This window comes from Phocoena phocoena, chromosome 7, assembly GCF_963924675.1.
Source record: "Phocoena phocoena chromosome 7, mPhoPho1.1, whole genome shotgun sequence".
Taxonomy (NCBI): domain Eukaryota; kingdom Metazoa; phylum Chordata; class Mammalia; order Artiodactyla; family Phocoenidae; genus Phocoena; species Phocoena phocoena.
In genome coordinates this window covers 64,273,306-64,291,245 of record NC_089225.1, presented here as the reverse complement: position 1 = coordinate 64,291,245, position 17,940 = coordinate 64,273,306, and the positions used below count along the sequence as shown (strand labels likewise).

At 36.6% G+C, this 17,940-nt stretch overlaps 1 protein-coding gene across 2 annotated transcripts in view; it reads left to right on the top strand.

Annotated features, from left to right (window-relative positions):
- The window catches only part of PDE1A (phosphodiesterase 1A), a 345,491-nt gene that overhangs the window by 69,829 nt on the left and 257,722 nt on the right, over positions 1-17,940 (top strand). Inside the window, exon 1 of one of the 2 annotated variants that reach the window (XM_065880877.1) lies at positions 13,076-13,467. The exons of the other annotated variant lie outside the window; for it this stretch is intronic. Coding sequence (XP_065736949.1) covers positions 13,415-13,467 — 53 coding nt within the window. The 5' untranslated portion in view covers positions 13,076-13,414. Of the gene's footprint in view, positions 1-13,075; positions 13,468-17,940 lie in introns of those variants that run through there. 2 annotated transcript variants of the gene reach the window in all.

Sequence of the window (17,940 nt, the reverse complement as noted above, 5' to 3'; positions counted from 1 at the left end):
CTCTCTCTCTCTCTCTATATATATATATATATATATATATATATAAATGTATATATGTAAAATTCTTATTTTATTCAATGGGTACAATAGATTACAATCATTATTTAATTTGGTGTGCAAATTGTCCCATATTTGATCAATGTAACCTCTTTAATCTGTTTCTTGTATTTCTTTGATATGTCCCCTTTATTCTTTGAATGTTTCCTTTTAAGTTTGTCTTATACTTTCCCTCCCCAGCCCTAGATTCAGCCTATTTTATAAGGAATTCTGATTTCTTTTAGTAGTGAGTGGTATATAGGAAACAAAATTTGGGTGCTTGGTGTGCTAACTGCTAATGGTGTCTCAGCCTTCTCAATGGACATAGCTAGACATATATATTATATTCATTATCTATAGTTCATGCCAGTACCTCCAACTTCTATGCAATACCACAGGATATATTTTAGTCTTCCCCTTTCTCATATGTGGAGTTCCCTTCTCCAATCATGAGAAAACTGGCTCTTGATATCCTTAATAATCCTTTGCTCAAGTCAATAGAACTTTTTATTTTTGATAAAAGATGAAAAAATTGATATAGAAGAATACATTTTTGTAAAAGAACAACATGCATGTGTAGTGAAAAAAAAATCTGTGGGAAGGGGATAAAGCTGAAGGAGGGCTGGTATTACCCAGTGTTTAAGTATACTAAAAGCTACATTAACTAAACCAGTGTGATATTGGAACACAAAAATCAACAGAACAGGAGATAGACTGGGCCAAATAAACATGAAAATTGAATACTTGATAAAAGTGACATTTTAAACTAAAGGAAAAAATAAACAATATTTTTAAGAAATAGTTTTGGGATAATAGGTAATTTGGGTAATTTGGAAAAATCAAACCATATCATACTGAGAATATGCCTTAAATTTTAGATACTGTTAATTCATTTCCCAAAAGAACCCTATTTTTATCTGAATTATTTTTTAAATGATGCAGAAAATATGTCAAGAATTCATTTTTCTTTTGCATGAATAAAGAAACATAGGCATTTATTAGAATTGAATGGGAATATATAATGCCTGCATATAATTAGGAAGAATAGATAGCTGACTATGTGGTAAAATTTAAAAGGCACCTATAACTAAATAGCATTTAGCCAACCTACCATAATTACTTAACTTTAGAGTTCTTGATAATCATGTCCTGGAATTTAATTGCAAGTATTTATCATCTGCTAATACATTAGCAGATTTTATTTCTTTGTCAGGTCATCTGGCTCACAATGTCATATTAAGCAATGAAACACAAAATAATTAAGTTTTTACAGAAATCAGTATGGGAAGAAAATACACAGAATGTTGACTCTAGATGATTGATGTAGTTTAAGAGGTGAACATCGAGAGATCAAAATGTAAGTGCTGGGATCCTAGAAGTTAACCCTGAGAGAAAGTTGAAGAGATATAAGAGACAGACTCTGACTACTTAAATAATATGCCTAGGGCCAGCAGAATGTCACTTTAAGATAACCACAAAAAAAGGTTATCCAAGTGAACGCCAAGCTGAAGAAGACATAGAGCAAATTTGTCTCGATCTTTTCTTGGATTCATATCTCTATTGAGTTCCCACACATGTCTTCCCCAAAGAAGACATTCCTTGGAAATTTTAAATCAAGGCATTAAAATAGGGAAGGAAAAAAACCCCAAAACAATTCCTTGAAGTGTTGTCATGTAGAAAGATGGTCATATTTCTTCTTTCTGTGACCCCCAAATTTTGTACAGTTAGCCCATATCTTCCTTTTCTAGTTATTTCCATAGACAGCATTAATTGAAGTGAGTTTGGTGTACCTAATCAGAAAAATTACCTAACCTCCATGGCTTACTGGTTTCAGAACTTTTGTCTTACTGAATATGTGATTGTTCCAGCACAGAAATTGCTTTCATTAAGACCATCAGTGGCTTCCATATTGATAGCTTTAAAAGAAGCATTTCTGTTCTCTTTTTACTTTTTAAAGTTTTAATTTGTTCTCTTTTTAATTGCTGTGCACATTTGGCACAAGTGACACCTTTCTCTTACTTGACATTCCGTCCAATTTTGTTGTAGGAAAAACTTTCCCTCCAACTCTCTGGTCTCTCTGACATCTTCACTGATAACGCTTCCCTCTCTATCCTTTCACTTGCCAGGATTTTTTTCTTGGGTCTTCACTCCTCTAACCTACATGTTCCCTCTGAGCTATACCATCCGAGTTCATATTTATGTTGCAATACCTCTACCTTCCACACACACATTTTATCTCTATAACTGATTTCTTTCCTCTCTCCCTGTAATTTAAACATCTAATTGCCCATGAAACATCTCCTTTTGGACCATCCTTTGGTATTGCAAACTCACTATGCCCCATCAGTGACCTTTTAAATTTTTAATTAAAAATTAATTAATTTTTAATTAAAATTTTTAACTTTTTAATTTAAAAAAAATTTTATATAGCAGGTTCTTATTAGTTATCTATTTTATACATATTAGTGCATATATGTCAATCCCAATCTCCTAATTCATCCCACCACCACCCCCAGCCCCATCAATGAACTTTTGATCATACTTTTTTCTTTTTATTTCATTATTTTTCTTTTTATTTCATTATTAGTCTTCTTACTATCTGATTCTTCCTAGTTGGTGGTGGTACCATCCACCCAGATGATAAACCAGAAATGAAAGTATTGTCTTAAAATCCTTTTCTTTCTCATTCAATATACCGAATTATTCACTAAGCCCTAACAGATACCTGTTAGTATCTGAATAGGCTTTCTTTTCCAATTAATGCCTTTGCCTTACTTCAGGTCAGTATCATCTCTCACCAAGATTAATTACTCTAACAGACTTTTTACTGATATCCCTACATCCAGACTTGTTCCTCTCAAAAATGTCTTCCACGTGTTTATCAGTGAAGTCTTCCAAAACTGTAAAGCCGAAGGTGCCATTTTCCTGACTGTAGCCCACCAGTGACTACCCATTGCTTGTTGAATATAGTCTAAGCTCCCCATTTGGCACATATGATTTGTCATCTGTCTGATTTTCCAGCTTTACTTCCTGCTACTCTCCCACACACTTTTACCCTCAGTCATAGGAAGATACCTTCCAGTTCCTTAAAATTATGGTATTTCGTGCTTCTATGTTGTTTTTCACCTTCCTCTGCCTGGACTTTCTCCATTTCATCTTCCTAGTAAACAATTCTCCCCTGCTGAACTTCTACTTACTGGCTAAACCTTGCTAAAACATAATAAATTCCTCTATGAGTCTTTATTTCTCTCCCTTCTGAGTTTCTTTTGTCCTTTTTATTTATTTTATGAATCCATGTATTGAATTGGATTGAAATTACTTTTAAAAGTGGATTATTTTTTTCCTTTTAAACTTGAGCTCCCTGAGGAAAGAGCCTATGTTTTAATAATCATTGTTGTCCTAACCCCCTGGTACATCTTTTGTCACACTGGCCAGTGAAATTAAGCCATATTATTTTTAAAGGTAGTGTATAAAAGGCAAAAATTTACCTAAAACCAAAATTTACTTTTCAATATCCATAAACAATGTGCTATATTGGAGACTAAATACTCCTTTTCCATACTCCCAACACAGCCAGTTTTCTCTTTGTAGTTGGAAGAGATTGTTGTTTCTTTGACTGTATACCAGGTGAAGAAGTTAGTATAAAAAAATGTCCCTATCTTGAAATACAAGTAGCATGCAACAAATGAAATTCTCATATTATGAGAGATTCTTGGGGATGGAGATCAAGGAAACAGCAGATTTACTTCTTTGAGCTCAGGGGCACTTGTGAGTAAGCCCTTTCTGAGATGAAAAGCAAGAGGAATTCTGGAAAGGTTGGGAAGGTGAAAAACTTGACAGTGAAGGTTCCTTCAGATTTCAGGAGTCTATGATTTTATTTATAACAAATAACTCACTATCTCAAGGCCAAAAATGGATATCCATGAGCTCCTATACTGAAACAGTGTATACATTTAAAACAACAGCAATGTTCTGTATTTGTTGAACAATTGAGGAAAGTGAGTTCACAATCTCCACAATTTTAAGAAGGTTAGAACCAATTAATAATGATACTTGGAGCTCATCATTGGAAAAGGGAATTGTTAATGAAACAGGAGCAAAAGAAGAGGGAGAAGATAAAAATGCAAAATGACTGTGAGAAACAGAGAAAGGGAATCAAAGTGAATCATATTAGATGGCCTTAATCATTGGAGGCACTAGTGGTTGAATGCACGGGCAATGGAGGAAAGCAGTCCTGGGCTCAAATCTTTGCTTGGCCAGTCCCAGTTGTGCAATATTAACTATCTCTAAAATTAGGGATTCTAACTCCTGTGCCAGGTTGTTGTCAGGAGATTTCAATATAGTAGGGTTTGTAGAGTATTCGGAAGTGCCTGGCTCATAGTATGTGCTTAGTGAATGCAACAGTTGTCAATATTCTCCTTGTAGTGGAATATGGTGGGTAGGTAACCACATAGGTAACTCTGAACTTTACAAGTCTATGAATGGGACCCATCCAGCTTTTTTGGTGAAGGTTAAGTATCTATCTAATAATGTGATTTTGAAAGAGGGTAGGGAATTCTAATTAATGAATTAATTTTTTAATGATTTGGGTTGCTGGTGAGCATGATTTTAAAAAGGGGATGCATTACAGACATGCACCTCAGCATTGCAGAGCCATTCTGTATATTGAGGATAGAACCACAACTTCATTTATATATTTAATCTGACTTGTTTTTTTCCTAGAGTTTGTCAGTGATATTTTGACCAAAAATTTTATTTATCCACTTTTATTCAGTAAAGATTATACAGCAAACAAATAGTAAAACTTAAAATTTAAGACCTCCATATTTATTCTCTTTTTTTGGTTCACTTACCCATGCATGTGTAATGCTTACGTTGCGAGAATGACCCAAATCAAACTAATGTGTCTCTGAAATCAAGCCTGAATTCTTGCTAGGGTGGTACCTAATTCAAATGATCAGAGTATTATATTTTCCAAGATGTGATAGTAAACCAAGATGCCTTTTTCTTGAAGATCTGAAATTCATCTGAAACAATTAATAGCAGAGGGAAGTCTGCTATTAAAACATATTCTAGTGTGATTATGGGGAGGCAATGTTAGTAAGAATAAAGATATCAGCATCAGATAGAACTGGATTCAAATCCTATTACTATAACATACAAGACATACAGCCTTTGGCAGCTTATATAATTTTTCTCAATTCTAGTTTCCTTCAGTGTTCCTTGAAAGTAAGAAAATCTACTTTCTAGGTGTGTTATGTAGAATTAACTGAAATAGTGCATATAAGGTAGTCTGTCTAACATATAGTAAATGACTAATAAACACATATCAACTCCCTTGCTCCCATACTTTCCATTGGGCCAGGTGGAGAAAAGAATAGATGAGGGAAGACTGTCATTTTCTAGGACTATAGAGCAGGATAAAAGTTCATAATGTTTAAAAAAGATGCAGAATTTCTAAGATAGACTTGGTTTCCAGTATTTTGTCAGGTATTGGGCCTTGTGTTAGATGATGCAGTAGAAAATGTGTTTGGTGCTGGGCTTGGGAAAATGTTCAATGACCAGCTTAAGTCTGCTATGGATTTAAATTAGAGTTTAATTAAATGAATGTACAAATAAATTATGGTAACTATAATATATCATGGAACAATTGATAGGAATGATGCATTGTTATGAAAAATAAGATCATACTTCCAGAGATGAGATTTACAAGGGTAGATCATTTCAATGCATATGGAATAGGGGAAAGTCAGCAGAAGTAGAGAGAAAAGCTAAAGTGGACTGAGTTTTTTGAGAAGTGAATGGATAGAAGGGTACAAATATATGTGGTCTGTAGTTATTCTCTCTGTTAATAACATTTTTATTTTAAAAAGGTATAGGGGTAAGCAAACTATTTCTTTACATTTGAGTTATTTATATAGAACCTACCACACGTACTATTAAAAACTTGCAAACTGAGTGAGTGGCTGCTTCCATTCAAAGTCAGTGTGAGTCACGATTATCTCTACTGCTGTCTAATTCTAAAAGCTTTGAGAGTCAATAGGCTAGCATTTAGGAATTTTCCATTTACTGACATTGATTCAATACATTTCTTGGTGGTAGCTCCACACATTTATTCATAGGCATTACTGGAAGCTTAAGACAGATTTAAAAATACCTGCCAATTGGATTTAAAGTCATGTTGAAACCAAGCTTAAAATATGGAGGAAAGCTGGTAATGATGACTCAGTACGGAAGCTAAGTTAATGATTTAGTGATGAATTTCAGATATGCAGGGAAACTGAACCAGTCTCAGCGTGCAACTACCTTTAGACAACTTTCACTGACTGAAGAATTGCCGATAAGAACATTTTTGGCATGTTTCGAGAGTAATGGAATCCTTTGAATCAAATGCTTTTAAACCGTGATATCACATTGATTATTTTCCTAATTGCAACTCCTCTTCTTATGTGATGGTGCAGCCTCTGTGATTCTGCAGGCTAACGTGACGGTAACCACTCCACACTGCTTCAGTAACAATGTACCCTCCAAATCATGTGTTGTTGCCTGGTGCTTAGGGCTGATATAACACTGCTTGCCTTTCCTCTTAGCCTGTTTGCTGAATATCTATTCATCCTTCAAGGCCCTGTCCAACCTTCTCTTTCTTAGTCCTCTGACTCAAACGGGATTTTACATTAAGGAGGTCTCTTTCTTTTATGTTTATTTAACTACTTACTATGCAAAAGCCACTTCCTTTTATAGTAGATTTAATGTTGCTTGATACACATTGAGCGGTGGGTTGGTGTTTGGTTATGAGAATAGTTTTTAAATGATTCTCTTTGTTGTTGATGTTTTCACAGAATGTCACACTCATTCAAAGGAAGTTGTTTGACTGCCAGCACTAAAGGCTGTCAGAACTTGTGGGAGTGCTAAGTGGAACCAATCAAATTCTAACTGACCTGTTTCTACACTTCAATGACAAAGAGGAATTTCTCCTACTTTGTGAAGTGGAAAGGCTCAGCTCTCATACCTGGCTGAAGAGTTAGCCAATTTGGGGGACAGATTTTCCTTGCCACTTGAAGCTATAAACCTGGTCTTCCTTATTAATTAATTTTAGAAAATAATTCTGATGTAATTTTTATTGAGTAGACAATAACCTTTAAGTCTGACACACAAACAAGAAAATCTAGTTTAAATCCATTAACTAGGTAGAATGTGCTTTTTGCCCCAAGGCAGAAAACATTTTTAGTCAAATTGAGAACCATTTCCAAAGTGATTTTTAGATGCCTTGTCAATTTTAATATCCCCATTGTATTTATTCTCAGATAAGTAGAGTTCCTGATTTGAAGAAGTGTAATGACAAATATTTTAAGATGAAACACATACGTAATTATTAGAAAATGTTTTGAAGCATTGCAAGAGATCAGTGAGAATCTATTTTTAGGTTATTACAGACAACACATGAGGGAAAACACATTTTCGGGATAACTTGACTAGATTTATTTTTAAGGTAGTCAGGAACAGTTAGATGTTCTGATCTTTCCCTTAGTTTATTGCATCCTGCAGAATGGATGTATTCATTCACTGAACAGATGGATGTATACACAAATAATTGCACAAATTATGATATTGCTATGAGGGAAACAGTGCTGAAGTTACACAAAATTCAGATGGGCTTGTCAGAGTAGTCACCTCTGTGAGGAGGGGAAACGGCAGCTGCATATGAGCAGTGGGCAGGAGGAAGATCATCTTAGGCAGAGGGAGTGGTACATGGAGAAGAGGCAGGAAAGAGTGCCAGTGTCGATGGAACAAAATGCCAGTGTCGATGGAACAAAATGCCAGTGTGGCTAGTGTGGAATGAGCCAAAGGGTCAAAGTTTTGAGATGGAAGTATAGGTAGATGAGGGCCAGATAGGGCAGAAGGTTAATATTGTGGTATAGTTACTCACTATGTACCCACAGAAATGAATGAATAAAAAAGCTCCATAACATAATGGGAACAATGTGCTTTTCTCTCTTCCATCTTGATGAATATGATCTTTCCTTTTTGCAGTCAGCCAGGCATCCATCTTCTTCATGCAGTGTGGGGAGTGGGGTTAATATTATCAAAGTGAAAGACAAATAAGAGGCCCAGCTTTGAATACCTAAATGGAAATTTTGAGCCTTCAACAAGACAATAGTGCTGAAAGCCAGGCTTTGTTCACACCAAAAAGGGTTTCCTAAATTCCTGTGATCCAGGCTTATAGACTTGAACACTGAGTTTATTATAAACCATGGACAAAAGACACTCAAGAGGTAAAGTAAGGGATTTTCTGCCATATGAGATGGGGAAAGCATACCTCTTCTGCCCTGGTAAAGGATAGAGAAGGGAACCCTGATAGAAGGCAATTTATGCAAATGATCAAACAAGGTTTTTTGACCTCTTACCTCTGAGCTGAAATCCCAGGGTGGGGAGCATATTTCATTGAAAGTGAAAGCTTACAGCACAGTTTTCCAGTGACTTAGTGAGTAGACTACAGCAGAATAAAAATGGTGGTATGGTATGGTATGGTCAATCCCAGGACTTCCTCAGTGCTTGTGTTGGACTGAGGGCTCAGAAAGTTCTGCTTGACCAGTGGGGAATTCAGAAGTCAGCTGAGATGGGCCAGTGTATCTGCCATGCTCCTGCCGTGCCCACAGCAAGGGGTCAGGGGATCCCACAAAGAAGTCAAGCATTAACAACCTTGGCAAAGATCCAGATGAAGGATGGGGAAGGGGAAGGAAAAAATTTCCCTTTATGCTTTTTGGGTTCTTCTGGCTGGTCTAAGAATTAAATTGACATGAGACAGATTAACAGGTTAAAATCAAATTTAATTACATACGTAATGGGACCACATAAGAAAAATGAGACCCAGGGAGAAGTTAGGCAATTATATAAGATGGCTTATATGCCATCTGAGAGAAGGAGAAGGAGTAGAGTTTGGGACTTCAAAGGGGAGGAAGGCAATTCACCTGGAGACTTTGGTCTCCAGGTCCAGGAGTTCCCCCTACCACAACTAGCCCATATTCTTCATAGATATCTATGGTGATAATGCTCTTCCTGGATCAGGCCCTTTATCTAAATTCTTTTAGGCAGTTAAGGAGGTAAAAAAGAAAGACTTCCTAAGTTATTTGTTTCTTAAAAATAATCAGCCTAAAATAATCCTCCTGCCAAAGAGACACATTTTGGCGTGGCAAACTTTGCTTCCCTACAGATGTGACTGAGACTTAGAGAGTCTTGCAGCTCTGGTAAAGGCTGAGATTGGGCTCAGTTAGAAGGAGATGATCATAGTTCCCAAACTGATCCAACTGAACAAACCAGCCAGGGATTTCAGCAGTAGATGTTAGCAGGGAGCCAAGTGACCAGACAGATAAGGGACATGTTGCAGATTCCAGAGAACACAAAGGAGAGCAGGAACCTGCTGGTTTGGGTCTGAGGCTACCTTTTTCCTGCCACTACAAGGTCACAGAAGCCCACCTATCTATAAACTCAGATACCTCCTTGAAGAAAAACTGTGGGTTGGAGGAAATACATAAAAACTGAACATTTACCAGATATGACTAAGATTTTAGAAAAAGAATATACAAGAATATGATGAGGTAGCATTAATTAGCACTTTGTGTTAATTCATTCTATAAATAACCATTGAGTGTGTCTTATTTATCATGCACAGGGAATACAACAGACACTAACCCTTGTCCTCCTGGAGCTTACATTCTAGTGAGAGTAGTTCCCTGTTGAAGCTATAGAAAAAAAGAAAACAAAACACATAATTAGAAAAAAGAAAACACCTAATTAGTAAAATAAAGATGGGACAATTTATTTTCACATTCAATAGTAGTGTGTTATATATCTTTAATTCCACAACAGTGGGGATGAAAAGTATTCTGGTGGTATGCATGACCTTGCTGTGGTTAAGAAGAGCTAAAAATGATTACAGAGTTTATTCCTGCTTGGACACTAACTTTAAATAACTTGACGTCTTAACATGCAGTCAGTCATAGAGTCACAAAAATATGGGGCTGGAAAGACATCTTAGTTTGACTGGTAAGGAAACAGATGTGCAAAGAATTGAAGATACAATCACTGCTATAGTTGGGATTTAAATATATGTTCCTTGACATTAGTCCAGGGCTCTTTATAATGGAACAGAGCTTCCATTCAGATCTTAATAGAACATATTCATTGGTTATTTCACCTTGATATCAATAGGCCCTTTCTTGGGCAGGCTCTTATGAGTATGGAGAACACAATGGGCCATGCAAAGATGTTTAAGTAGGGTAGAGGATTAGTAGAAGAATAGACACTCATTAGAGGGGCTAGTTTCTTCTGTTTCTCTTTAGCATGTGAATGATAGCCCAGAAAAGGCCCAAGCAACCTCAGAGGCAGAGTGTCCACCAAGGTGACAACCTACTCAGTAGGTGTAAAAGCGAGGGCTCAGGAATGAGGCATCTGGGTTCAAATCCCAGCTCTACCACCTATCAGCTAGCTTCATAATCAGTTGGGAACCTTGTAGCAGGAAAGTTTTTAAATAAAAGATCAAATGCTGTCTCTAACAGTGCTGAGTTTTTGTTGTTGTTTGGTTTGGTTTGAGTTCTGGCACATTTTTAGGTGAGGCTCACGGTGTGAACAGGCAAAGGAGTTTTCTGTGGGAGGTAATGCCTGTAGGCAGAATGAACTGTCCGGTCTCCTCTTGGGGAGGAGCTCAGGGCTGTGAGAACAGAGGAGCTAGGGGGCCTCGAGGAAGGTTCGGAAGATGGAGGAGACGAGATCTTGCTGGTGGTGTTGATGGTGCCTTTGCTGTCTGAGCTGGACTCAGAGTTGCTGCCCCTGCAGTAGGCGCCCAAGCCTGGGAGGATGCAGATACAGACGGCAGCAGAGGAGCAGTGGATGGAGGGGCCGCTCAGGGTTGTGCTTCCAAGAGACACGCAGGATGGGGCTTCTTGATTCTTGTCATCTGGGTCAGGGGCCGATGACAGTCTTTTCACACTGTTGTCGCTCTCTGAGCTCTTATGCTTCACAGCTCCCGCCAATAGCTTTGCCTGGGAGAATTTGTTCTTGGTGCCTGTACATGTGTGTAGTGGGTGGGAGTGAAAGGGTTAGGCTAAGTCATACTGAAAAGGAGTTCACCATAATAGGAAAATTACAAAAATCATTTCTGATCCCCACCCCCAGAAAAAAACTATTCAAAATAAATTATCCTTAGTATATTTTAATAGGAGATTTAGTCTTTATTTTTATGATAAATTTTAGTATTTTGCACAGTACAGTTGTTAAAGACTATATATTTTGCAATTTAAGCAACAATAGTGAGGTTTTTTCATCTTATTGAATACTACATTAAATTTGAATAAGTTAACAGAGCAAACTTTTCTCTCAAATATTAAGTTTAAATGCTGTTAGAGAAAAAGTTAATGAAAACATTTAAGAAATACATATTTTTCTTTGTGCCAAGTGACTAACTTACAGTTATCTTCTTAGGGCTCCTTAAGTTCTAAGATTGGATTTAAAAATAAATATAGTGTAAAATATAAGTGGGAATCTAAGTTTTCTACCTTAACTTCAGAGCAAAAAGAATATAAACCTAATGCAAGCAATGATGTTATTTTATGGATTTTCTGTAATAAACTTTAACAACGTTTAGATTCTGCAGTTGATAAATCAAGCCTTTGAGCCTCAAGTAAGATTGTATACTTGCTTGTCATTTGAACTGTACCTTGGTTAGATGTTTATTAGTATTCCTGTTGAGTTCCTTCCATCATGTTAATGAAGAAATCATCTCAGGTTTCTAAAATCAAAGTAGACAAAACGAAAGTTAATAATAGAACTAGGACTAGAACCTACTTATTTTATTTTTAGTTCATTGCATTCTCAGACTGATTCCATTTCCTAGTGTGGATTAGAACTGCTCAATATGATCAATGATTTATTTTTAATTCTCTTCTTCTTTGTCTCTCCTCTGGGAGGAAAAAAAAAGGTGTTCTTGCTCCTGTGGACATATTTAGAGGGTGCTAAGAGCTACAGGTTGTCACCATAATGATCATATCCCCCTCTGTGACATTTGATCCTTATTTGTATGGATTATTCAACTAAAGCATGTGTGTCTCTCAGTTTTTTCACCTTTTATTACATGTATATTTTTAAAACATTTTAATCGTGCTTTGAGATGGTTTATTTTATTACATAACATACCTCTGGCCTGGAATCTCATGACATTATCGATTGAGTAGAAATTTTTTTAGTGATTTAGATACAGGAATGTCTCCAAAATAAGTTATATTAAAATATGGGGATTCGCCTTATCTGTAACTTGAACAAAAGTCCCTGCAGTGTGAGTCTAAGTCTTCCAAGTAAAACAATTTTTAATGTCATTTATTTTCAGCTGTTCACAGCTTCTTGTATCTACTTTTCTTTCTTTTTATTTTCATAAATTAAAATTTGATTGTATAATATAAAAAACTTAGGTTCCCAGGGAGTTTTGGGGGACTTAAAATATTGTGTTTGTGTGTGGGTGTGTGTTTCCATATCTTTTTTGCAGTTTCCCCTCTTAGTTGGAAAGCTACACTTGGGTACAGATATCTGGGTACAATGTCACTGATGGAATTAAGAAATTTTTGTTTTTCTAACTTTTGTAGCTCCGGCTAGCTTCACAGGGGTTTCTATCAGTTGAAATGGCATCTTCGACTTCAGCCAAGTGTAGGTTATTAGGTTATGAGTGCCAAAAATGTTGAGTCGTCTCCACACTTCATCCAGCAAGAATAAAAGCAAGATTGTAAAATAATTATAATCTCTTGAATCAAAGCCAGCCATGCAGCCTGAGTCCATCTTTCTTCATTAATTTGTATACAGTTCTTATTTTAACAGAACAAACTTTCAGAGGGTACTCACATGGGACTGCTGAACCAGCTGTACAACTTTTATTTTGAAGAAAAAAGTTGAGCCTCAGAACGGGCTGTTTTAAAGACAGGGAGGGACTTAGCTTTTCCGAGCTTGACCAGCATTTGGAAGGAGTGCTCTCATGGCTGCAATAACCTAGGGAGCTCCTACCTGGGTGCCACGGGGGTAGGAAGGTTTCTGTTTGTTTTGTTCTGTTTCTGAGGGTCCTGTGCACTCCTCTTGTCCGTGTCAACGTGACTCGGTGTTTTTGCACACCCTGCTCTGTGGGGGAGTGCCCCAACGTGCCTGTCTTATGTGGCCTCTATGGACACACTGCTCAGCTGGCAGAGAGCAGGGAAGTTTTCTCGAGCACCCAAAAAGAGAAAGAGAAAACTACTTTTTCCTTCTGGGCTCCTTGCAACACAATAGATCAGGATAAGCTTCCACATTCTCTCCCTGGATTTCTGGAGTGGTTTCCAGGAACAAGTTAAACTTTCACCTTTAAATGGATGACCATGTCACAATCAGGAGGAAACATCTCCAAAGACCCATCTTTAGGTAAGTGATGCTACCTACATCCTAGGTGGCTCCAGGGCTATCAGGAAAAGTAATTTCTCTTTTTCATACTTAACTTGGGAATTCTGGCACTAAGCTACAGCAAAGCAATAAAGAGTGTGCCTAAAGTTTAACTTAATGCATACTGAAGGAGTCCTTTTATTTTCTATTTTCTGAAACCCTATGCCCAAGCTTTTATTAATTCTTCAAAATGTATTTTAGAGATGCATTGCATTAGCTTTTTATGCACATGAATGACATAGCACTGGAAAAACTTCTGAAACATTATGCAATCCCTCCCTGTTTCTAGTGGTTGCATAGCCCTGTAAATGGGAAATGTTGTGCTTGGTTCTTTCAACTGATTTCGCTCAGAGGTAGTATTTCAGTGCTGTGAATGCTACACTTTTTTGAAGTAATATATGGGGAGACAAATTTGAACTTGATGGCTATTATACTAGAGTGTGTACATCTTACAGCTAGTTCAGGAGTATCTGTATAGCAGTTAAAGAAACAGTAGGGCAATAGGAGATATTTTACACTGGGGTGGAATCTTGGGCCAGGCAGAATTGGATCTAGTATAATGGATTGGGCTAAGATTTTATTTGAGGGGAGAGACACTCTTTTTCTAAGACAGCAGCAATTTCTTCATTGACTCTATAACTCCTGATTCTTTAGTTACCTGTTATGTGCTTTAGAATCCAGAATTGGGAATTAAGAATTTTAAAGTAGCTAGAAAATGAACACAAACAATTTCTGCCTCTTAAAACAGACAATTTAAAAAAGTTAATTGTATAATAAATTTGTGTTTCCCCCCAGGTAATATCTTAAATATAGCAAAGATACTACATGTTAACAATACTAAATGTTAAAGTCAATTTGCAGCCACTGGTTGTTGATCTTGAATTAACAACAGGATGATAGAAGTTTATGGGTGGAATTCCTGACATTCCATCGTTGTTAAATAATGAATAAGAGTGGGCCTCAAGGAGTATAGTTATATAAAATGTTTCAATTTTATGTATTGATTAAACATTACAACAATATTATTAGTAGAAAATAATATACTCTTGCAATGCTTAAAACAAAATGTTAGCCCAAATCTGTTTTAAAACCTTTTGAAGATAAATATTTTTAAATCTATATTATGGATTTCATATAATGTGTCTACTTAAATATGCATTTGTAAATTTAACCAAAAATCCGAAATGACCGCCCCCCCCCACCCACAAATGTGTATTCACCTGCCATATTTCTTATGGCAGGAACTGGAAAAGTTCTTCCAGTCCCTACATAATTCACTTCTATTTTCTCTCAAGTGCATGTGTGACTTCAAAGAGGTATGAGAGTTGCACAGATAATTCCAAACTCAACCGCACTGAGGCATCACTTGAAGAGGGCACCTTCAGAAGTTCAGGAGGGCAAGGTTATGTTGGATAAAATCAGATCCACTTAGCCATCAACTTTAGTGTATTACTCCATTGTGGAGCTGTTGTGATTTGTGGCAGGTGATCTTTCATTGGTTTATGCCAAATCCTTGTCTCCTCCTGATAAATTATATGCTAAGGTGCCACTCACAGGGGAATTGCAGTTCGACTGTGCTTCTGTTATTTTTCATATAAAAAGCAGATCCTTTGTGGAAGGTGGGATTCTTTGTCCACATAATTAGAATAAAATTTGGTAAATTCAAATGATTGCTTCATGATCCTGATGACCTAGAAGAGAAAACACAGCTACCAAAGAGGACATACTTTCACCCAGGCAATTATTTCAAGTAAGTGTTGAAATGGGTCCCTGACTGAAAACAGATTAAGGCTAGATGTAGGGTGGGACTGATTGGTCAACTGGCATGTTGACAGCTGACTTTGCTTTAATCAGGATGTGATTGTGATGAGGGAAAAGGGAGGTGGAGAGTATCTTAAAAGATCCAAATGACTAGATGTAATTCCTCAGAGAAAGTTTTAGGCTGTTCTTTAGTAATGGGCTTTCTAATAGCTAGTTGTGCTTTTGGGCAAGCTGGGAAGTGGTTTAAGCTTGGCTTTGGCATCTTTGGCCCATATCCCATGTCTCACTTCATTTTCTTTGTCAGCCTCCTTTCGCAGCTCCCTTGTCCTCTTGGGCTCTTCCTGGGCTGTCCAGCCTTTCACACTGAGACATCCTTCTAGGCCTGCCCTTTCTGGTCAGAGACCCATGTACCAGACCTTTCCTTCTCAGTATGTACTTGTGTACACCCCGCTTCCTAAGGGCTTTGCACACTGTTTCTCAATCCACATGGTAAGCAAATCTGTGCTAGAATGTTTCATATGTGCTAGTTTACAAGTTTAACAGAAATTTTGTGAAGTATCTTTGCTTTTTATAAATAATTCATTTAAAATTTTAGTCTTTAAGAGAGATCAGCCCAGAATTTATTTTAGGAACATCTGGCATATTGACACCATTCAAATTTCTATATACATGCTACTTTCTTCTGGACTTGAACCCACAGCTTTAATTCAATTCACCTGGCATTCTCTGGTTGAGTAGACCTGTCCATAATCTGGGATATGGCACTGGGGAGGCCAGACATGATAACAAAAAACAAACCTTACCGACCCTTACAAGGCAGATCAGCTAGTATATATCTAAGTAACCATGGCACAGGCCGATCATGGGTGCCAAAAAAGAGATAACAACATCGTGGGAAATTATAATGGAAAAGACAGATTTCAGACTAATCTGGTACTAAGTGAATTGAGAAAGATAAGAGCAAGATTTTTTAAATTTAATTTTTGAGACTGAATTAATATCAATTTTTCACCAACATGATCTCCCTAAATTTCAGATAGTAAAAGTCATCCATCAGGTGTAAAAAATTTGAGAGATTTTTAGAGGAGATGATGAATATTGAAATTCCATTGCTGGTATGCTATTGGGAAGGCTGGGAGGAATCTTACATGCTATTAAGAAACTGTCTCTAAGAATGTGTCTCCTACAGTGCTGATTCCCAAATCATTTCACATAGTTAGGTTATTAAATCTATGTTTTAAAAGTCTACCATGGAAATTTTAGATATACATTTTCATGTCAGATCTGTGAAGCAGGGAACAAAGGCAGAGTTTCTTTTATGGCCGAGGTGGGAATATATATGATCTCTTTCATGCATTTCATATGTTACTTTGGGATCAATGAGACTATTCAGTCCTGAGCATATATAAATGATGCATCTCAGACATATTTTGTGGTTCTGCCTGCAGATGTTCTTGCAGCTCAGACTTGTACCAAGAAGAGATGGTTCTGCCTTTACTCAAGAGAAACACTTTAGGCTTTATATTGTAATTTTCCAGGAAGGAAACACTGTTACAAAACATGTATTAATGTGTTTTCCATCAACAACACTGAGTTTGTTCCTCAGCACTTAGAAAATAAAATTGCATAGATCTTTAAAATCCAAGATATGAATCAACACGATATGAGAGCCCTCAGATACACACATTCTTTAGACCTTTAAAAACTTCTTTTTCTGTATTACTACAGTTTTATCTCTAGTAATCATAATCTCTTTATATAAAAAGATTCATCAATTTACAGCACATTTCAGATGAAGTACCTTTACGTAACTTCAGTAAAACAATTGCTGAAGACACTTCCATCTTATTGCATACGCATGTTGCTTAGTGAACTTTCTATATTCCTAGGGGATGAATCAATCTTAGACTTTGATACACGAAAAATCTGTTTCTCCTAATAAAATTGCATCAGTGAAAATAATTCTTATCTGAATTTCACTGCCATGAAGTGTTTAGTGTTTAAGTCTGGGTTTTTGTTGTAATTATCTCCTCCCACTTGATTTGATATTTTATTTTATCAAATTCTATTGTATGTGCATCTTTTCTTTTTCTGTTTGTTGCTCAAATTCTTTCTGAAAGTAGGTAGAAAAATGAATTAAAAAAATAAATTGAAACTCTTCTTACATGTTAAGACTTATTTAGTATTTTTTAGAACCAACAACCTTTTGAACCTCTTTCAGAATTCAAAAGTGGATAAGTTATTTTTGGGGTGACTTCTCATTAGAAGTAGCACTAAAAAGCTACAAATGAAATCATACAAATAGTTCTTCATCAGCCCTAGAATTGAGAACCGGTCTATGCATACAGGAGCTGAGACAGTAAAGTACAAGTCGAATGGCTGCCAGGGCCCAAGACCAATGAAAATCATGTTGGATTCTTCATAGCATTTAGAACATGCTGTTTCTTCTCTTTATGTCTTTTCAAAGTTTTATTTTTACAAGTGTCTGTTAGCAGAGGAATTCTGAGTGTATTTTTGGCAGGCATATTCTCTTCACATGAAGATGTAGAAAGCAGTGAGATGCCTAGGAAAAGAAAAGCGGTCCTAATTTTGTTTGTTTGTGGACCTACTGGGGATGGTTAGTACCCTATTGCTGGGTCTGAATTCTAATTTCTAGGTTGTGATCTATTCTTTATAGAGGAATAGCATAAAATA